Genomic DNA, 23,548 nt, shown 5'->3' on the forward strand with positions numbered 1-23,548 from the left:
ATATTAAATATGAAGCTAATTTAATGAAACAATTTAAATTTTACTTTGTTTTAAGTCATAATTGTTTGTCTTGTATTATAAATTTCACACTTTGTTTTATATTAACCTCAAATTTTTTTTTTTTATTTATTTTTGTTCAAAAAAATTGAGAATATTAAATTTGAAGCTAATTCAATTCAACAATTCGAATTTTACTTTGTTTCATATCATAATCATTAATCTTGTATCATATTTCCCACTTTGTTTCAATATAACCTCAAATTCACCTAAAAATTATAAAAAAAATAAAAAATCACGCTATAAAATAATACTAAAGTATTATAAATAATAAAAATGCTAAATGACTAGATGCAACCTCTAAAAAATGTTATTTAATCAAAAACGAGTTTCGCAACATTGTAACATCGTTACAGCCTCATAAACCTCAATAACTGCAATAAAGTCTACAATTGTATGACACCGTGAAATCTAATAAATTTAAACTCTTAATTGTGCATCACAATAATTGCAATTTACTAAAAAAATTAAATTTTGTACCTTAAATAAAATGACACCATAACCTCACTTTTATTCGGTTCAATAAAAATATTTTTCGCGCTCGAGATAAATCATAAAAAGTTTATCGTTTTACGACAGGCAATCTCTTAATAAGTTAAATAATTGCAATAAAATTATTACTGGTAAGTAATAAAAAATTTAACTACGCTAACATAACTTGTACGGATAATTATAATACTGTCCACTTATTTTTAATTTAACGACAAAGTTGCAATAAACATTTATAATAATAATTACTACGCTAAAAATTTTACAATTAAAATTACAATCAGCTGATGAGTGTTTCATATTTACAAATTATTACTACCGTTAATATTATTATTATTAATATAATATCATCAATGCTAAGTGATTTAAAATCAATAATTTAACTAACCGCTAATATCTAATAATAATTATAATAATTTACAACTTCTAGATAAATATAATTAATTACTAATTAAATATAATTAAACTTCATCAACGACGATTCCACAAGGTTGGACAACCCCAGTATCAATAACGCGTCGCTTATTATTAACGACATTTTCGTCCTTCTTCAATAATTCTTCTATTGAATAAGGGTTCCGCTTTCTCTGTGGTGGCGCTGGTTGCGGGTTCTCGGAACCTTCTTTAGAAACGAAACCGGGAGTTCCGTGTCGAACAAAGGCGCTCCGGTCGCTGCCGATTTTCTGCCCGAGTTCTAGGATTGTGGGGGAGTTCTGGAAGGGTTTGAAGTCCTGGGACTCGTTAGCTTCGTCCAGGTCGCTTTTATCCAGAGAATCGTCACTTCCCGCCATGGAACTGGAGCTGCTGGACTTTAGTTCTTGGTTCTGAGAGTTCTGCTGCTCGGAAAGTCGCTCGGTTTCTAAGGATCTGCAATTTTTAAGAGAATGTTTGTTAGAGCTTTTGTTTTTTGGGATTTTCTTGGAGAAATACATTTTTTTTGGTAAAATTGATGAATGGATCTTAAAGTAGAGATTCTAAGGAGTAAAATGATCTATAATAAAGTTAGTTTTAACCACCAGAACAATAAAAAAATCCATTTTGAAGATTAAAAGTGTTGATTTTGTCGAAAAGTGAAGTTTTTCGAAAGTGACTTTTGTTTTTTGGGATTTTTTTGGGGAATTAGATTTTTTTTCGGTAAAATCAAGGATTATATCTTCAAGTAGACACTTTATTAAATAAAATGAGCTATAACAAAAGTATTTTTGACCATAACAACCCCAAAAAAATCCCTGTTGAAAATTTTAAACCATCATTTCTACGGAAATTTGCGTTTTTTTTTTTCGAAATAACTTTTATTTTTTAGGATTTTTTTGATAAAATAAATTTTTTTTGTCAAACACAATGATCGCACTTTAAAGTAGAGATTTTAAGGAGTGTAATGAGCTATAACAAGTTTACTTTTAACTACCGGAAGTATTAAAAAATCAATTTTGAATTGCACTAACTATATATAAACCATGACTTACGTAAAGGACTGCATCCCATGATGCAAGTGCAATGTCGTCGCTTGATAAAGCGAGGAGTAAAATCCAGGATTCCAGGTGGATGCTCCGGAGGCTCCAGTTGATCCGTTGGTGGATATGTGGAGCGGTCCCAGTGAGCCGGGATAGAACAGCTGATAATCCGTTCTCATGAGGGATTCTGTTGGAATAGAGACACCAAACTAGATTATTTACTCAAAAATAAATTTAGTTGAGCCACAGTCAGCTTAGTTAACCAACCGATGGGCTTACGTTCATTTAATCTAATCAAAAGTCAAAGAAAAATTAATTTTAACCAAAAATCCTCGTAAGAACTAGACATACCTCTGGATTCGTTTCCTGACACATGTCCTGGATAACTTCCGGAGGCTCCAGCGTCAATCGGATGATCCGTGTGCAATCCTCCGCCTCTCAGGATCCTATTGACGGAAGAAACTGAGGGCAAACTTTGGGGATCGCAAGCTCCTTGTCTTGCCAATTGCTCACGAATTTCCCAAGCGAACATGGTTGGCTGCTCTTGTTTCATCCTGAGGATCTTCTTTACGACTGTCGGAGTTGCGACTTGCTGGAAAAAAAATTATTATTAATAATAATAAATAAAATACTAGCCGTTAAATTTAAATTATGTTTTTCGAAAGTTACTTTTTTTTTTAGGATTTTTTTGGGGAATTAAATTTTTTTCAGTAAAACCAATTACTGTTCCTCAAAGGAGACACTTCCATGAATAAAATGAGCTATAACAAAAGTATTTTTGACCATGGCAACCCCAAAAAAATCCCTGTTAAAAATTTTAAACCATAATTTCTACGAAAATTTGCAATTTTTTGGAAATAACTTTTGTTTTTTAGGATTTTTTTTATGAAATAAATTTTTTTTGTTAAAATCAATGAGTGTACCTTCAAGAAGAGACTTTAACGAGTAAAATGAGCTATAACAAGTTTACTTTTGACCACCGGAAGTATTAAAAAATCAATTTTGCAAAATTAAAATCATCATTTTTACGAAAGTATGCAATTTTTTGGAAATAACTTTTGTTTTTTGGGATTTTTTTGAGGAATTAAATTTTTTTCGGTAAAATCAATGGTTTTATCCCAAAGTAGACACTCTAAGGAGTGTAATGAGCTATAACAAGTTTATTTTTAACTACCGGAAGTATTAAAAAATCACTTTTAAAAATTTAAAATCATCATTTTTACGATAATATGCAGTTTTTTCGAAATAAATTTTGTTTTTTTAGGATTTTTTTATGAAATAAATTTTTTTGGGTGAAATATTGAAAATTCAAAAAAATTATACGAGACCTTTTTGATAGATAATTAAATTCTCTACAAAAAAGGTTCTTATTAATTTGACCATATCTTTGACTTTAAGCCAGAATTTCAAAAATAAAAATTGAATTTTCACCGCCAATAAAATTAAAAACTTATTATTATTTTAATCATTTGGAAATTAACACTCGGATTAACAATTTGCACGAAAATGCCGACACATGGCTCACAGGTGAACTTGCTTGGAGATCAAGATAAGAATATGGCCCTCCCTAGTGTGTTTCTCAACTTCGTCACCCCATTAAACCGCAAATCGGTTCTCCTCAGACTCACAGACACTCTTACACAAATTTTTATTTTATTACAACTCAGTGGTTCTCAGTGAGAAGTGTGAGCTAATAGTAGTTTGTCGGTGATTGTGTATACGTATAATAGGGTGAATTTGAATTGCTAATGAGGTGAATGCCCACTGGATAATTTTATGCTAACGCGATGGAAATGTTATACGAGCCGACAGATTTTGAGATCAACGATCTTCTTTAAGGGAGCTGAGATTGCCACCCGCTAAGGACACGCGATTTAACGTCGTGGGGGACTGACTTATGATTTTTTATTTACATGAATCTCCTGAAAAACTTGCTGGTTTTCTTCGGGTATTGGTAATAAAAAATACTTTTATTATAGATCATTTTCTTTGTTACAGTCTCTACTTTAATATACATTCATTAATTTTAACCAAAAAAATTTATTTCATAAAAAAAATCCTAAAAAACAAAAATTATTTCCAAAAAATTACGTATTTCCGCAGAAATTATAGTTTAAAATTTTCAACGGTGATCTTTTTAAGGTTCCCATGATCAAAACTACTTTTATTATAGATCATTTTATTTGTTAGTGTCTACTTTAATGAATATTCATTAATTTAAACCAAAAAAATTTGATTCATAGAAAAAATCCCAAAAAACAAAATAAATTTCCACAAAAGAGCGTATTTCCTCAGAAATGATAGTTTTAAATCTTCAACGGCGATCTTTATAGGGTTGCCATGATCTAAAATACTATAATTATAGATCATTTTATTCTTTAGAGTGTCTACTTTAATGTGCATTCATTAATTTTAATCAAAAAAATTTATTTCATAAAAAAAATCTTAAAAAACAAAAGTTGTTTTTAAAAAATTGCATATTTTCGTAAAAATGTTGATTTTAAATTTTCGACAGTGATCTTTTCAGGGTTTCCATTATCAAAAATGCTTTTATTATAGATCATTTTATTCATCAAGGTGTCTACTTTAAGGAACAAGCATTGATTTAAACAAAAAAAATTTATTTCCTAAAAAAAATCCCATAAAACAAAAAACACTTTTCGAAAAAAATAATATTCCGCTTAATTCAACTAAATAATTTTCCATCAATGTGTTTATTTGTGGAAAGACGATCAGTGAGTGTCGTTGGAGAGATAATCAGCAAGTTGGTGAACCTGCCTGAAAGGTGGCGATGGTTAATGGTTAATGTACGGGTTATCTAATATAACGTTTGACACCAGATGTTGCTTCCTGATGTTACACTTCCCCTCATACTCAGTTGTAAGTGGCCCTATCGTCCGTCCGGTCCCTTTTGATCGACGGTGCTCGGCATAGGATGTGTCCGACATTAGGAGCCTCAAGATATACTCCATATAGATACGTAGATATGTATTAAGTGTGGTGAGCTATATAATGGTGACCGTTTGGGTCGAAGGGTAATTGTCACTACGGAAGTGTCGATTGTAATCGGAGATCATCTCACACGCAATGGCTAACCCTCAGACCCTGTTTTCGATGGATAACATTCGTGTCGCATAAATACTGTCATTGTTTAAATTGTTTACTCTTTATCTTTGTTTTTTTTAACGGTCGTAGCGAAAATTATGTTTTTATGGGGACAAATATTGCTGTCTATTTGGGAAGAAAAGTTTTTTTAATCAAACATGCTGTTTTTTGGATTTTTTTATATATAACTTTCGTTTTTTGGATTTTTTTTTATGAAATAAATTTTTTGGCTAAGATTAATGAATTTACCTAAAAGTAGACTCTTTGACGAACAAAAATCTATAATAAAATTATTTTAGATCATGCGAACACGAAAAAATCCCTGTTGAAAGTTTTAAATCATCATTTTTACGAAAATATGCAATTTTTTGGAAATAACTTTTGTTTTTTAGGATTTTTTTTATGAAATAAATTTTTTTGGTTAAAATTAATGGTTGGACATTAAAGTTAACACTTTAACGAATAAAATAACCTATAATAAAAGTAGTTTTGATCATGGAAACCTTAAAAAGATCATCGTTAAGGATTTAAAACTATCATTTTAGCGGAAATACGCAATTTTTTGAAAATTACTTTTGTTTTTCGGGATTTTTTTTATAAAATAAATTTTTTTGGTTAAAATTAATGAATGTAAATTAAAGTAGACACTTTAATGAATAAGATGATCTATAATAAAAGTATTTTTGATCATGGGAACCTTAAAAAAATCACCGTTCAAGATTTAAAAATATCATTTTTACAAAAATATGCAATTTTTTAAAAATAACTTTTGTTTTTTAGGATTTTTTCTATGAAATAAATTTTTTTGGTCAAAATTAATGAATGTACATTAAAGTAGATACCTTGACAAATATAATGATGTATAACAAAAGTATTTTAAACCATGGAAACCCCAAAAAAATCACTGTTAAAGATTTAAAACCATAAATTTCACGAAAATATGCAATTTTTTGGAAATAACTTTTGTTTTTTAAGATTTTTTCTATGAAATAAATTTTTTTTTGTAAAAATCAATGGTCGTACCTCAAAGCAAACACCTCAATGAACAAACTCATCGATTTTTTTCCCACAAACAATCATTTTACCCGTATACAAAGTAGCGATCTATAAAAAAAAAAGTATGACCTAATAGACAGTGTTTGTTTGCCCGTGTTTTAACGGATGTCGGTTTAATACTTGAAGATCGTAATTACCTGATTACCGGTGTGTTCTGTGTATATATATTACAAATCGTCAAGAGCATCGCGAAGCATAAAAAGTATTGATTTAGCTCTAGGCCTATATCGTTGAATATTACCAACAATTATGAATAATTTATTTTCGCGCATCTATTATTTACATCAACTACATGCAAAAAAAAATTTTATATACAATTTAAAAAAAAAAAGCAACGATAATCAATCAGATAAAAATGAAGCATGTAACAATTTTATTCGGGCATAAATTAGATAGTCAATTAACCGTCAAATAAATTACCAAATTGCAGGTTCTACGGATCCTATCAAGGCATCAGCTAATATTTGAGTAAGAATATCATGCGCCTATCCTTCCATCCCGCCGCTACCACACTATCCATGTATTTAAGCCCATCACGTGTCTGAGGTAATTAATTTAAGTTAACAACTAACAACCTAACGTGGGATCTGCTGTAGAATATACACTGTGGTACAATATATCAACAGATTTTCTATCTAGGATCTTCTCTTCCATCCTACGAATTTATCACTAGCAAAATATTACCTAATACCCAATATTAATGCTGATATTACCTTCTAATATTCACTCAGCTACCAGCGGCCATTTTGATGTCAGGAATGCTTTAGCAGGCGAAATTTAAAAACCCGGGGTATAATTATAATATCATTAGTGTCATAGATGCAATACTGAGGCATTCGGTGTCGTGTGTAATCAGCATTATAGTTATGTGGTTGTGTTATAACCGACCGGCGAGATGAGGATGGAGATATTCTACAGTTTTCAGGAGAGACTAATTTACTGCGTACGGTTCTCATAATCTATTTCTTCGGGTCACTGTCTTGTAAGTCTCTCGGTAGTTAAGTTTATGACAACTTGCAGGAATCGGGATTTATCATTTTTTTTTCACTGCTGTGGAAGTTTTTTTTGTAGTACAAATATGCAATTTTTTGGAAGTAACTTTTGTTTTTTGGGATTTTTTTGGTGAAATAAATTATTTTTGTTTAAATCAATGGTTGTATCGCAAAGAAGATACTTTAACGGATGAAATGAGCTGTAACAAAAGTATTTTTCACGATTTCAACCCTGAAAAAATCCCTGTTGAAAATTTAAAACCATATTTTTGTAGAAAATATGAAATTTTTTGGAAATTACTTTTGTTTTTTGAGATTTTCTTTATGAAAAAAATTTTTTTTATTTAAATCAATGGTTTTACTTCAAAGTAAATACTTTAACGAATAAAATAAGCTATAACAAAAGTATTTTTGGCCATAAAAACCCCATAAAAATCCCTGTTGAAAGTTTTAAATCATCATTTTTACGAAAATATGCAGTTTTTTGGAAATAACTTTTGTTTTTTAGGTTTTTTTTATGAAATGAATTTTTTTGATTAAAATGAATGAATGTACATTAATGTTGACACTTTAACAAATAAAATGAGCTATAATAAAAGTATTTTCGACTTGTCTATCATTAAAAAAAAAATTACAAAAAAAAGCAATCAAAGTTTTTCTTCTATTTTTTAGAAATTTTGACTAATCGCGTCTTTTTGAAAACTAAACAAAAAGAGTAACCGATCGTACTAAGATATCTTAAAGATGCACACAAAGTGATTATGTTAATGCCCGAAGCAAGGTGTGCTGGATAATTACGTGTGTGGTTAACACCAAGGCTTCACTTAAAATCAAATCAGCAAACCTTCCATTCATCCCTTTTATTTGCCGATCATACTCACTCTCATTCTCATCATCATAAATATAAATTCACATTATAGTATAAAGAGTGTATTATATACCTTAGTCTTGCTGCCACCTATGCTGCCAGGCCTGATGCTCCCCGTTTCGTAGAATCTGGTTAATATCTTGGAAACGCAGCCATGGGAAACGAGCAATTGTCTGGAGATATCGCAAGGACGGACGCCAACCAGTGCCAATTGGACAATCCTTTGTCGAACGCAGTCTGGAAGCGGACGTCCGTTTACAAAGACACCTCCCAGCTGGTTGACTCCTGCTTGACCTGAAAAGTCACCGGGTAAGTCAGTAAAGTATAAGTACATCTTGATGATAATAATAATAATGATAATTATAATAAGATAATAATGGAGGCTGGAAATTTAATAGCTAAAAAAATTTGGCAGTCCCGTTGGAAATGACATTAGGGGAGGGCAGGTGTTTTCACAGCGGTTTCGGTCTAATGACATTGGTTCTAGTTCCAGCTCCAGCTCCAGCTCCACCTCGCGTGTCCCCGACTCTTGCCAAGTGCAATTATGCCGAGAAAATAAAAGGAGCGTTCGGAAACCCTTACCTAGACGAATTGGCTCTTGATGCTCATCGGCTATCAACCTTTCACTGTCAGTTAGATCACGACATCTTGGAGAGGATCCACCTGCTCCATGTAGGTCTATTAGATGTTAGTATGATCGCTATCGGAAGTGGATCGGATTTTTTTAACGAGAAAATTGGTTGTTGGTTTTGCTAATCGATTTTGGGGTGAAATTCAGAGATTGGAATTGCGTTTTTTGGGATTTTTTTGGGGAAAAAAATTTTTTTGATTAAAATCAATGATTGGACCTTAAAGTAGAGATTTCAATGAAGAGAATGACGTATAATAATGATACTTTTGACCTCTAGAATATTTTAAAAAAGTATTTTGAAAGTTTATAGTGTTAGTTTGGCGGAAAAATGACATTTTTGAAGTTTAATATTCGTTTTTTTGGGATTTTTTTGGGGAATTAAATTTTTTCGGTTAAAATTTATGGTTATATCTTAAAGTAGACATTTTAACGATTAAAATGAGCTATAACAAAAGTATTTTTGACCACGGAAAGCATAAAAAGATCCGTGTTAAAGATTTAAAAATGGTATTTTTGATGAAATATGCTGATTTTTGAAAGTAACTTTCTTTTTTTGGGATTTTTTGTACGAAATAAATTTTTTTGATCAAAATCGATGACTGTACCTTTAAGTAGATATTTCAACAAATAAAATGAACTATAACAAAAGTATTTTTGATCCCGGGAACTCTCAAAAGATCGATATCAAAGATTTAAAAATGTTATTTTTCTAAAATATGCGATTTTTAAAAGTAACTTTAGTTTTTTGGGATTTTTTTTAGGAAATAAATTTTTTTGACAAAAACCAATGGTTGTAGCTTAAAATAGACATTTTAACAAATAAAATGAGCTATAATAAAAGTATTTTTAATCACGGTAACTCTTTGAAAACAAATATTGAAAATGAACTGCTAAAACTTCACAACAGCAGCTGGACATTAGCCTATTTTCAATCAAACTAATTACTATTGTAAACCTAGCAAATATCCAGCTGCTTAACATCCTTAACCAGCTCCCTATTATTATTTTTGCTATCACTATCATTTGATTCCCAAAAAAAATTTACACATCATTAAAAAAATAATAACCCTCAATTATTTGATTCACCGACCATAATATAAATCCATTTAAAAGATCCCTGGACATAAAAATCCCCAATAAAATGTTGTCTATTTTTCTATCAACTGATAAAAAGTTAATTAACCCTTTTGCAAGTATCCGGAAACGTTTTTACCGAGACCTAAATTGCAAGTTGCAATTGAAAATGATATTTTAATCAGGACTTGAGCGTGAGAAATACGAGGTCCATCCACGTGATTTTATGCAGATGCAATAAATAATAATTAACCGACGTGCTGAGATTTTACGAGTTAATTACCGTCGAATCATTAATATTAAGTTTGCTCAGTTATTATATTTATCTTTATTAAATCCCCTTACTTTCACATGGCAAGAATAAAGTGTTTGATATTTTATTTTTAAAAATTCTTTAGCTCTTAAATTGCGGAGAATTAAAAACAAAAATGAGTCTGAGGAGAAATACAGCTCAATTGTAAGGAGAATCGGTACGATGAAAAATATTTTTTTCCTAAAAAAAATCCCAAAAAACTAAAGTTACTTTTAACAAATCGCATGTTTTAGCAAAAATAACATTTTCAAATCTTTCATACTGATCTTTTTAGGGTTCCCGTGATCAAAAATACTCTTGTTATAGCTTATTTTCTCCGTTGAAATGTCTACTTTAAGAAACAACCATTAATTTTTATCAAAAAAATTTCTTTCCCCAAAAAAATCTCGAAAAAAGAAAGTTACTTTTAAAAAACACGAAATTTCATTAAAAATAATGTTTTTAAAGTTCAATATGGATTTTTTTAGAGTTCGCGTTATCAAAAACACTTTTATTATAGCTCATTTTATTTGTTGAAATGTCTACTTAAAAGTACAGCCATTGATTTTTTTTTTTTAATTTTTCCCCCAAAAAAATCCCAAAAAACGAAAGTTACTTTTAAAAACCACGAAATTTCATTAAAAATAATGTTTGTAAAGTTTAATATGGATTTTTTCAAAGTTCCCGTTATCAAAAACACTTTTATTATAGCTCGTTTCATTTGTTGAAATGTTTCCTTCATCATACAACCATTGATTTTTATTAAAAAAATTTTTTTCCCCAAAAAAATCCGAAAAAACGAAAGTTACTTTTAAAAAACACGAAATTTCATTAAAAATAGTGTTTTTAAAGTTCAATATGGATTTCTTTGGGGTTTATCTAACCTGAAATATTTTTTTTATAGATCATTTTAATCGTCAAAATGTCTGCTTCAAGATTCATCCATTGATCTTTATCAAAAAGAATTTTTTCCCCAAAAAATTCCAAAAAAAAGAAAGTTACATTCAAAAAACAGCGTATATCGATGAAAATACTGTTTTAAAAATTTAATATTGATTTTTTTAAAGTTTCTGGAATCAAAAACACTTTTATTATAGCTCGTTTTATTTGTTGAAATGTCTACTTAAAAGTACAATCATTGATTTTTATTATATACTCAAGAATAAAGTATAAAGTGTTTGATCTTTTATTTTTAAAAATTCTTTAGCTCTTAAGTTACGGAGAATCAAAAACAAAAATGAGTCTGAGGAGAAATACAGCTCAATTGTAAGAAAGAATCGGCACGATGACAGGCAAAACGTTTAAAAACACATAAAACCGTTACGGAATGAAGAGGCGGCGACGGCCAAGGATATAAATCCTTGCACGCGCCTTCACGTACCATTTACTCCCAAATATATATCTATATATTGGGACGATCAGTAATTACAAGCTTCCTAATTACGTAATTAACTCAATTACAGATCAGGAGCATCCGAATAATTTATTTTTTAAATGTCAATCTTTGATTGACGGATTTTTATATCATAAATCGGGCTCGCGTTTTCAGTTTTATCAACAACACATGCTTTTGAATCATTACTGCAACAACAGGAGCCCTTTATTGAGATCTTTATCAAAAGATAATCTAAAGATAATGCGTTTGTAATTTGTTATATTTATTTTTAATCTTTCATGTTAATGTGAAATAAATTCTTCTTTTTTTGGGCGGATGAATTCGGAATAATTTTTTTTTAGAATTCCTCAGAAGTGCATTTCTTGTGTGTCATTCTGCTCTACTTCAAGATATGTAATTATTGAAATAAATAGGTTCGTTTATAAAAAAAAAAAAAAACAGGTTTGCAGAAAAAACTCACGATTTTTATGGAAGTAATGTGATTCAATTTTCATTTTTTTTTTAATCGTTCCCGTAATCAAAAATAAACTTATTATAGCTTATTTTACTCGTTAAAGTGTCTACTTTACAGTACAATTATTGATTTTTATCAAAAAAATTTATCTCATCAAAAAAATCCCAAAAAACCAAAGTTATTTACAAAAAATTGCACATTTTCGTAGAAATGATGGTTTTAAATTTTTAATAGAGATTTTTTCGGGGTTTATATTGTCAATAATACTTTTGTTATAGCTCATTTTATTCGTTAAAATATCTCCTTTGAGATACAACCATTGATTTTTATCAAAAAAATATTTTACCCCAAAAAAATCCCAAAACACAAAAGTTACTTTCAAAAAACACGAAATTTCATTAAAAATAATTTTTTTAAAGTTCGATATGGATTTTTTTATATTTCCCGTGATCAAAAACACTTTTATTATATCTCGTTTTATTTGTTATAATGTCTACTTTAAGATACAACCATTGATTTTAATCAAAAAAAATTTTTACCCCGAAAAAATCCCAAAAAACGAAATTTACTTAAAAAAAACACGAAATTTCAATAAAAATAATGTTTTTAAAGTTCAATATAGATTTTTTTAGAATTCCCGTGATCAGAAATACTTTTGTTATAGATCATTTTATTTGTAATAATGTCTTCTTTAAGATCCATCCATAGATCTTTATCAAAAAAAATTTTTTCCCCAAAAAAATCCCAAAAAACAAAACTAACTTCCAAAAAATCAACCATCCCGCTAAAAATTAAAAAGTTCTACGATAATTACAAACTAATACTCACCGGTATGGGGCATATTGTCCTCCTGGAAGCTTCCTGGAACAAAAAGAAAAAAGAATGATAATTATTCAACAAATATTTTTTTACTGTACGGTAAATAATAAATACATGAATAGTTTAGTAGTAAGTGTGTCCATTCCTCGGTCTGTAATTAATTTAAATGTATTCAAAGGGCAAGCTTGACATGCCACCCTTAAATATGCACAACTGATAAGCTTTAGTATTACCGCGGACACCGTGACTTTTATTCCTACCAACACTATAAAAAACAATAATAATCAAGAAAGTATTCTAAAAAAAATTTGAATAATTCAATTAATCACAGCCCACTTATTTTTTTTTTTTTTAAATGTAAGGTGTAATTAAGATGATTAATCCAGAGTTTATTCGGAATTAGCTTGAGATTTATTTTCCGACTCAAAAATATATATTTTTTTTTGTTTTAATTCCACCGTTAAATAGAATGTGTACGCGTATCAGAAGCGGGTGGATAGCGTGTACTTAGCGATGCAAATTAATGCACGATTACCGGTACGGAGCCACCCTTTAAGCTCAGCTTACGTTTTGCTTGTACTTTGTACCAAGCTCTGTTACCCTTTTTATACCCAACTAATATGTAATCTCGGCACAATCCTTGGTTATGCTTTTATATATATATCACTAATTTATTCCACTGGTTTTTATGCAAAAAAAAAAAACGCAATGGTTTTAATTTAAAGATCTATTTAAAAAAAGCCCCAATTATTGACAGGGGTCTAAATATTGACAGCATAAATTATTTTTAAATATATTTAATTATCTGTAATAAGAATAACTATCATATAAATTTTTATTAAATTCTAATTAATTAAAAAATTGAAAAAAATTACTGTCAGTTAATATTAAATATTAATTATTAATAAATAAAGTTAGCACCAGTTAAAACCTTACGAGCGTCTATTTTCTTAACAACTTTGGTTAGAAAAGCAATTTTTTTAAATGCCGAGTTTAAATTAATTTCTTCATCTAATAATATGATCTTTTTTTTTTTAATTAACAATATATGAAAAATTTATAAAATTGAATAATCGAAATTAATTGTTTCCTTTATAATATTTAAATAACGGGTGTCAATAACTAGCTGATAATTTTTAAGTTGAATCTCATATTGACAGCCAGTCGACAGCGCTATCACGCCTTTTTTTTACTTTAACCTAAAAAATTAACTGTAAGAGTTTGAACTCTTCTGATTAAATAAATTATTTTTAAATTAATTTTTATATTTTTAATAGTAATTAATCATTTATAGAAATTATTATTAATAAACTTTAATAATATTGATTACTTCATAATAAGTTTCGATAAATAAGAATAAGCTGATGATTCTAGGCATGCTTAGTATAGGTGTCAATAATTGGAGCTAAGGTATGTCAATAATTAGATCAATCAGTTTTTTAACCTGTCAATAATTGGTGTATCCGGATACTCTATTTAATTATTTAAAATTAATTAGTAAATATCAGTGATTATCATTTTAAAAAAAGAAATTGATTAGTAAAAACATTACTTGAGACATTACCACAAACAAAATTCAACGATATTGATATTTGATTGCTTAAAAAAAATCAAATCATAATTTTGTCTCTTATAGTGTCAATAATTGGACCTTTTAATTCAAGGGCCTTTTTATAGATTATTAAATTTTCATATTTTCAATGTTTACCCAAAATTTGAATTTCAAAATTTTAAGACCAATTTTTTTGGTAATAGATTAGATTTTGTCGCTAGTTTTCTGGAAAGGTGGAACTTTAATTAAGATCTTTTGATAGCTCTCTTGGAGAAAATTAAAGTTGTTATAGGTCATTTTGTTTGTTAGAATGTCTACTTTGAGGTAATTTCATTGATTTTGACAAAAAAAATTTTTTTTATTAAAAAAATCTCAAAAATCAAAAGTTACTTCTAAAGAATTTGGAATTTCATCAAAATTGAGGAGTTAAAATTTTCAACATTTTTTTTTATTGTTCCCGAAGTCAAAAGTAAACTTATTATAGCTTGTTTTACTCGTTAAAGTGTCTATTTTAAGATACAGCTATTGATTTGGACAAAAAAAAATTTTTTCATTAAAAAAATCCCAAAAATCAAAAGTTACTTCTAAAGAATTTGGAATTTCATCAAAATAGAGGAGTTAAAATTTTCAACATTTTTTTTTTTTATTGTTCCCGAGGTCGAAAGTAAACTTATTATAGCTTGGTTTACTCGTTGAAGTGTCTATTTTGAGATACATCCATTGATTTGGACAAAAAAAAATTTCTTCATAGAAAAAATCCCAAAAAACAAATATAACTTTCAAAGAATTCCAAATTTTATCGAAATTGGCGTTTTCAAATTTTAAATATTTTTTTTCAAATTGTTCCGATGGTCAAAAATAAACTTATGATAGGTTATTTTACTCGTTAAAGTCCCTACTTTAGGTACAACTATTGATTATCATCAAAAAAATTTTTTAATTTTATAATTTTATCTTATTAAACAAAATGATGTATAGTAAATTTTTTACCGTAAAAAATTAATCTTTTAATTAGAAAATTGTCTCAATAAAAAGTAAATTATTTAATTAAAGATAATTAATAAATTTTAATTCCAAGTGAGAAAAGATGTTTTCTAATTATCCATGAATTTTTTAAAAAAATCCAGAGGAAATAATTGAACGTATGAAGAAAAAGCGAAATATTTTACGGAAAAGCGAATTAAAGATTAAACGTGGTAGTTAATTGAACTATTTTCCGTCGGGCGAGTGTTTTATCTTGTGTAAAATGTAACATACAAACAGGTGGATTTCAATTTAATTATCAGTCCTTAGCTTAAGCCGTGGATGTGCACACACGTTAAATAATAAATGTAGTGTACAGTGTGATACGGGTGTAATTCGCGTTCCGCGTACATAAAGGGAGTGGATTGGATCTGGATATTGCGGTAGAGACACGTGTTCTTAAGAGTAACATCGGCAAAACATCGGGAACGCGAGAAATGCTTCTGAACGCCTGAACGGCTGGCACACGGTCAACCGTTTGATTTATAATAATCGCTCAATCCTCATTACTGGGATATTTCATTGTGAGACCAGGACATATCGTTCTACCCGCCTTTTACATTTTTTATTTTATACCCTCACTATTTTACAGTGTAAAAAATATTTTTGCTATTTTTATTAAAGCCAAATTTTTTATTTTAGTCTTAATATTTCAATTTAATACAAAAAAATTGGTTTTAAAATAGACACTTTAACAAGTAAAATAAGCTATAAGTTTACTTTTAACTTTAGTTTTTTGGGATTTTTTTGGGGAAAAAAATTTTTTTGATAAAAATCAATGCTTGTATTTTAAAGTAGACATTTCAACGAATAAAACGAGCTATAATAAAAGTATTTTTGATCACGGGAACCCTAAAAAAATTAATATTGAATTTTCAAAACATCATTTTTGCCGAAAAACGCTGTTTTTTTAAAGTAACTTTGTTTTTTTGAGATTTTATTGGGGAAAGAAATTTTTTTGATAAAAATCAATGATTGTATCTTAAAGTAAACATTTCAACGAATAAAATGAGCTATCACAAAAGTGTTTTTGATCACGAGAACTTACAAAAGATCGGTAATAAAGATTTAAAAATGTTATTTTTGTCAAAATGTGATGTTTTTTTAAAGTAACTTTAGTTTTTTGGGATTTTTTTGAGGAAAAAAAATTTTTTAATAAAAATCAATGAATGTATCTTAAATTAGACATTTCAACAAACAAAATGAGTTATATTGAAAGTATTTTTAATTACGGGAACCCTAAAAAAATCCGAATCAAAGATTTGAAAAATTTTTTTTGCTGAAATATGTTGACTTTTGAAAGTAACTTTCTTTTTTTGGGATTTTTTTTAGGAAATAAATTTTTTTTTATAAAATCAATGACTGAATCTTAAAGTAGACATTTCAAGGAACAAAATGATATATAATAACAATGGCCGACATACATAATTAAGTAAACATAATTTACTTATAATTTTTTTTTAGTTTCTGTAATTTGAAAATTTTCAAAAAAATTAAAACCGGTCACGGTTTGCAAGGAATTATTTATTTACCGAACCCTATTGCGTAAAAATTACAATAATCGACCCGAAGCTTACCTCAGTTACTACATATACATGTCATACCAGGGGTAGCCATCTCGATACGCCACCGGGCATAAAATAAAAATCTGAATATATTAACCCGCTGGCACGACATCGCGACTTGTGAGCACATTCCTGATAATCGCACCTCCATCGTCATTTCTTCTTTCCCTTCTTTCGCGTTTCTTAAGAACTATCCACGCACCGAATCAAAGAACTCTCACCGCTACGCTACACCTTCTCAATGCATTAAAATCGGTATTTTAATTTAATACAAACAAAATGTCAAGTGAAAAATGAAAATCAGAATTACTAGATTATATTCTATTTATCAGATTTGCTAATTAGAATAATTCGGCCGTGGGTTCACGCTACGATTTAAATTTGCATTTTAAATTAACCGTTAGCGTGTCGACCTTACTCGAGTTTCGCAAAATTACGTTTATTTATTTATATTAATGTTTTAGTAAGGAAGTGCTGAAATAGGGTACCAAAGAAGTTGATGGTTTTTTGGGATTTTTTTAAGGAAATTGAGATTTTTTCACACAATCCTTGGATGGATCTTAAAGTAGAAATTCTAAGGAACAGAATGATCTATCATAAGTTGAGTTTTAACCACAGGAACAATTAAAAAAAAAATATTTAATTTGAAAAAATCAAATTTTGTCAAAATTTAAGTTTTTTCGACCTAACTTTGCATTTTTAGGATTTTTTCACTGAAAAATTTTTTTTTTGTCAAAATAAATGAATGTACCTTCAAATATACATTCCAACCAATAAAATGACTTATGACAAGAAGAAATTTTATCAAAGAATCATTATAAAATACAACATTGAAAATCAAAAGTGGTCTAATTTGCTAGAAATCGTCATTTTTGAAAAGTATCTTTAGTTTTTTGGGATTTTTTTTATGAAGAAAATTTTTTTTGTTAAAACGAATGAATGTACCTTAAAGAAGATATTTCAAGGAAGAGAATGACGTATAGCAAGAAGGATTTTAATCAAGGAATCATTATAAAAAATAAGATTGAAAATAAAAAGTGGTCTAATTTACCAAAAATCGTCATTTTTTAAAAGTATCTTTAGTTTTTTAGGATTTTTTTTATGAAGAAAATTTTTTTTGTTAAAAGTAATTAATGTACCTTAAAGTAGACATTTCAAGGAAGAGAATGAGCTATAGCAAGTTTAGTTTTGACTACAATAATAATTTGAAAAAGTGTTTTGAAAATTAAAAGTGACATTTTGATAAAAAAGTGGGTTTTTTTAGAATTTTTTCTATAAAATAATTTTTTTTTTGTTAAAATAATTAAATTAATTTAAAAGTAGACATAAATAATTAACTAACTCACCTGAACAACAGCAGAAACAAATAGAACTAAAAAGAAATATCCATTGTCCAGATAATAACCCGTCACGAATACCGAAATCAGTAAAAAAACTCACAGATCACTAGGTCACTAAAAAATGATTGTCAAAAGAGATGTTCGAGAGGCACTTGGGGTACCTTGTTCGGCAGAGGTTGCCAGTGAATTGGCTGGTCCGAGCACGAGGCTGATTGCCGGCAGGTAAGCTCGCGTGTCTGTTCGGTGGTAGGTCTGGAGTGGGAGATCCAGATCTGCATCCAGACTCGGTAGAACTAAAAGAAAAATACTAAAGTAAGAGATAATTTGTAGAACTTAAAAATTTTGTTTAAGTTTTGAGGTTAGAACAGCGAATAGTAACCTGTCCTACTTGGCCGCGAAGTTGATGACAAGTGTCCGTCGCGTGCTGTAGTCTTGGGGTTGGTGGGAGCGACCTCGCGACCCTCCACCGGGGGCGGGTACTGGCACGCCTTCCGCCACGAGACTTAACGCTTCGATTCTTCATTATCTTTTTACCCTTGTGTTTTTTTTTGTTTTTAACTTTATCCCAGCTCTAACCTTATGATTGTTTTTTTTAAGGTCTTTCAGGGACTGCGCCATCTAGGGTTCAAGGATCGAAAAATTTTTAGCAACCACAAATTTAATTATTAATTAGAAAGTAAAAATTAAAAATTATTTTAGAAATTTGCTGTTGAGGAGATTTTGGAAAAAAAAATGTTTAAGGTCGTAGTTGTGAAAGATCTAGAGTTATTTGATAAAAAAAATTATAGGTGAGATCAAAAAATCAAAATGTCAGCTTGTAGTCCTTAAAATTAAGAAATTACCTTGTATCTCGTAAACTATTGACATTTTTAAAGATATAAGCTCATCTCGATGTTACACTCATCAAGACCTTTCATTTGAGTACCCACATCAATTTTTCATATATTTTATATATTTATATATATTACATATATGTATATATGAAAAATATATCAAAAATGCATGTTGGTACTTAAATGAAAGGTCTCGATGAGTTTAACATCGAAATGAGTTTGTATCTTAAAAAATGTCAATAATTATGAAATGACATTGTATTTTGTAAACTTTTGACATTTTTAAAGATACAAGCTCATCCCGATGTTACACTCATCGAGACCTTTCATTTGAGTACCCACATCAATTTTTCATATATTTTATATATTTATATATATTCCATATATGTATATATGAAAAATATATCAAAAATACATGTAGGTACTCAAATGAAAGCTCTTGATGAGTCTAATATCGGGATGAGCTTATATCTTTAAAAATGTCAATAATTAAAAAAGTACAGTGCAATTTAAAGAAAGTTATTATTATTAGATTAAAAAAAAATTTTTTTTTAAATCTTACTAAAGACAAAAATTAAAAAATTAATCTATATAATTTAAATAATATTTAAAAAAAGAGAATAATTGGCAAAAAATCGAGTTTTTTTTTATGTTGACATTTAAAATTTGATAAAAAATATGTAATTTATATAATTGTACATATTTTATACTGCGAATTATATGTCATGCAATAAATAAAATAAATATCAAATATTATTTAAAAAAAAATAGAAACTTACTTCTCTAGATCCTGTATCGGAGTTTCGAACTAAACCAGGTAGAAGAGAAGACACAGATAATGATCTATGGAGATTAAGATAAACAGATCTTAGAAGCCGCTACACCTGCGCGAGGCACGCGACAGGTTAGAATTTTCTTTGACATCTATTTGGGTTATCTAGGTTATAGAAATGTTATTGTAAATATTTTGCTTTACATACTTACATACTTGTAGCTTATATAATTGTAGATAAAGACAAGAGATTGGAGATTTGTAGGTTACATTAACTTGGATTAATTGGAGAAGCAGACGGGGATGGAACGACCCCCTGGAGAGATGTAACGACAGGTTCTTCACGGATCATCACCAGCTGACTGATGTTGCGGTTCTTTGGATTTAGGTCTTTGTTGGTTAGATCATCACACGGATCGGTGGTCAAGGCATTGCTTTGCATCTGGCGCCTTTTTGCGGTTCGACAATTGGGTGAGTCCTTTTGTAAAGTTTTGCACAATCTGGCTAGATGGTTTTGAATTAGAAAAGTTCTTTTTTAGAATTCTATAGTAAATTTTTTATTTTTTTTTTCTTTATAGAAAAACTTTGAATTTCTTTTAAATAGATCAATTTTTTTACTTTTACTCAATTTTTTGATATTTTATTAATCATTTTCAGTATTTTAATATTTAAAAAAGTTTAATGGATAGAAAACTAGGAAAAGATCCAAAAAATTATCAATTTTACAACATTTTTTTCCTAAAACTCAAAATTTCTTGCAAATAGTTCAATTTTTTTATATTTTAAGGATCATTTTTCGTATTTTAATACTTAAAAAAGTCTAATGGATTGAAAACTGTAAAAAGATCCAAAAAATTATCAATTTTACAACTTAATAATCATAAAACTCAAAATTCTTTGCAAATAGTTTATTTTTTTGTTTTTTATTCAAATTTTTGGCATTTCATAGTTCATTTTTAGCGTTTTGATACTCAAAAGAATGTAATGAATAGAAAACTATGAACAGATCCAAAAAAATTATTAATTTTGCAACATCTTTATCAAAAAACTCAAATTTTTTCGTAATTAGTTCAATTTTTGGACTTTTATTCAATTTTTTGATATTTTATAGATCTTTTTTAGCATTTTAAGACTAAAAAAAGGTCTAATAGATGGAAAACTATGAAAAGATTCAAAAAATGATCAATTTTGCAACATTTTTATCGAAAAACTCAAAATTTCTTGCAAATAATTCAATTTTTGGACTATTATTTAATTTTTGAACATTTTATAGATCATTTTTGATATTTTAATATTAAAAAAAGTCTAATGGGTCGAAAACTATGGAAAGATCCAAAAAAATGATCAATTTTGCAGCATTTTTATCAAAAAAACTCAAAATTTCTCGCAAATAATTCAATATTTTGCATATTTTTGTACTAATTTGAATTGTATGGATCGATTTCCAAATTTCCATCTTCAGAAAGATCCAAATTAAGTAAAAGCATCATTTTGACCTTTAAACAAGTTCTTTTGATCTGTTTTCAAGGCTTCTGATAAAAAGTTCCAAACATTGTCATCCAGAGCATCTTCCAGCGCGCTTCTAAAAAATAACCGCAAAATAATAACTGGTAATATTTCGAAGGACGAAAAGTGGGTTGACACCAGCCCTAATCTAGTAATGACTCGTGACATCTCGACTTGAGAATAGAGAAGGAAGAATCGAGAACGCATGTCCTAACAGTAGAATTAACAGCTGCGCATCCTTCCTGGGCGTAGCTGGCACCGGGTAGGCGACGCCCTGAGTCCGTTCTGTCTATCAATTGTCTACCAATTGGATCCTCCAGGACTATCTCTACGGGTGTCATCGGCCAGTCGGATTCCGCGATTTTATCATCAAAATACTTGCAGATCTACAAGGGTGGAAAATCCGATCTCAGATCTTCATAAATCATTAATCGGGGTTGATATTAAATATTTATCCTCAAAAAAAGCACCTTAAAATTTTTACTACTTGATTTTTTAGAATTTACTTTAAAAAAATAATTTAATTCTTAATTTTTATGCTTTGAATTTAAAAAAGAAAAAATAATTTTTTGTTTGTTTTTATTTTATAGAAGATACTTTAGTTAATATCGCATCGAAAGAGTGAAGAGTGAATAGCGAGCAGCTGCTAGAGTGAATGATGTTTAGACGAAATTGCTGTCGATAAAATTGCTTTGGGTTTTTCTTACCAACGCTATGCTTTGTTTGCTCCTATACAAACTACTAACCCGAGAACAGCATAGCAAATTGATCGGTTAGACTAGTCCGAGATATGAGGTTACATGTGCGAACAACAAATAAAACGACCTACAAGTATAATTTATCTTTAAAACTTTTTGTTTGGCTACTTTACAAGTTTTTTAGGTTTTGTTTTTGGAGGAAAAGACCTGAACGGAATTTTCGGGGACAAACACCTGTCGAAAGTCGAGTTACGATATGAAAAACCGACTTTTAATTTCGGAGGAAATTGGTGACATCCGTGACTAAGGAAATTGGATTATACGGGACTTTTTGATGTTTTAACTAGAGACTTGTCAGTATTTGGTAATAGATTAGATTTTGTCGCTAGTTTTCTGGCAAGGTGGAACATTAATTAAGATCTTTTGATAGTTCCCTTGGAGAAACTCATGTTGTTATAGGTTATTTTGTTCGTTGGAATGTCTACTTTTAGGTACATTCATTGGTTTGGACAAAAAAAATTTTTTTCATTAAAAAAATCTTAAAAATTAAAAGTTACTTTTAAAGAATTTGGAATTTCATCAAAATTGAGGAGTTCAAATTTTCAATATTTTTTTTTTTATTGTTCCCGTAGTTAAAAGTAAACTTATTATAGCTTGATGTAATCGTTGAAGTGTCTTTTTGAAGGTACAGCTATTGATTTTAACAAAACAAATTTTTTTCATAAAAAAAATCGCAAAAAATAAAAGTTACTTTTGAAGAATTCAAAATTTTATTGAAATTTGCGTTTTCAAATTTTAAATATTTTTTTTCAAATTGTTCCGGTGGTCAAAAATAAACTTATGATAGGTCATTTTAGTTGTTAAAGTACCTACTTTGAGGTACAGTCATTGATTTTTATCAATAGTATATTACATACCTAGGCCAGTAAAATAAGAAAAGTCTCAGATCACATGTAATTGTTGGCCGAGGCGAAGCCGAGGTTGACAAACATGTGGTCTGAGGCTTCACTTTTTACTCGCCAAGGTATGTATACTATTTTTCTGCTCGACGTAGCCGGAATGTGGCAACTTCGTTTAGCGCAGCGGCCAGAAAGTTGCCACTTTCCGGCCGGAAGGCAGAAAAAAAATTTTTTCCCTCGAAAAAATCCCAAAAAACTAAAGTTACTTTCAAAAAACATCACATTTTGACATAAATAACATTTTTAAATCTTTAATAGCGATCTTTTATGAGTTCCCGTGATCAAAAATACTTTTGTTATAGCTCATTTTATTCGTTGAAGTGTCCACTTTAAGATACAACCATTGATTTTAACCAAAAAAATTTATTTCCCTAGAAAAATCCCAAAAAACTAGAGTTACTTTCAAAAAACATCAGATTTTGACAAAAATAACATTTTTAAATCTTTAATACCGATCTTTTGTGAGTTTCCGTGATCGAAAATACTTTTGGTATAGCTCATTTTATTGGTCGAAGTGTCTACTTTGAGATATTATCATTGATTTTAACCAAAAAAATTTCTTTCCTCAAAAAAATCCCAAAAAACCAAAGTAATTCCAAATTTCCTCAAAATC

General features: G+C 29.0%; 1 protein-coding gene across 6 annotated transcripts; it reads right to left on the minus strand.

Annotated features, from left to right (window-relative positions):
- Positions 1-939: 939 nt before the first annotated feature.
- On the minus strand, positions 940-20,073 carry LOC123266884. Of its 6 annotated transcripts, none has more exons than XM_044731333.1 (9): positions 19,985-20,073; positions 19,780-19,843; positions 18,556-18,785; positions 18,174-18,460; positions 12,697-12,729; positions 8,095-8,315; positions 2,352-2,592; positions 2,013-2,187; positions 940-1,413 (listed from the first exon to the last, which is right to left on the minus strand). In XM_044731333.1, the coding sequence occupies exons 5-9, from the start codon at positions 12,707-12,709 to the stop codon at positions 1,008-1,010; spliced, it is 1,056 nt and encodes a 351-aa protein (XP_044587268.1). In that variant the 5' UTR covers positions 12,710-12,729; positions 18,174-18,460; positions 18,556-18,785; positions 19,780-19,843; positions 19,985-20,073; the 3' UTR covers positions 940-1,007. The 6 variants fall into 6 exon arrangements, with proteins under 6 accessions (XP_044587268.1, XP_044587270.1, XP_044587266.1 ...); XM_044731335.1 differs by having other exon boundaries at positions 18,329-18,460; positions 18,547-18,785; XM_044731331.1 differs by having other exon boundaries at positions 18,547-18,785.
- Positions 20,074-23,548: the final 3,475 nt, after the last annotated feature.

The sequence above is a fragment of the Cotesia glomerata genome, linkage group LG6, assembly GCF_020080835.1.
Source record: "Cotesia glomerata isolate CgM1 linkage group LG6, MPM_Cglom_v2.3, whole genome shotgun sequence".
In the NCBI taxonomy this organism is placed as follows: Eukaryota; Metazoa; Arthropoda; class Insecta; order Hymenoptera; family Braconidae; genus Cotesia; species Cotesia glomerata.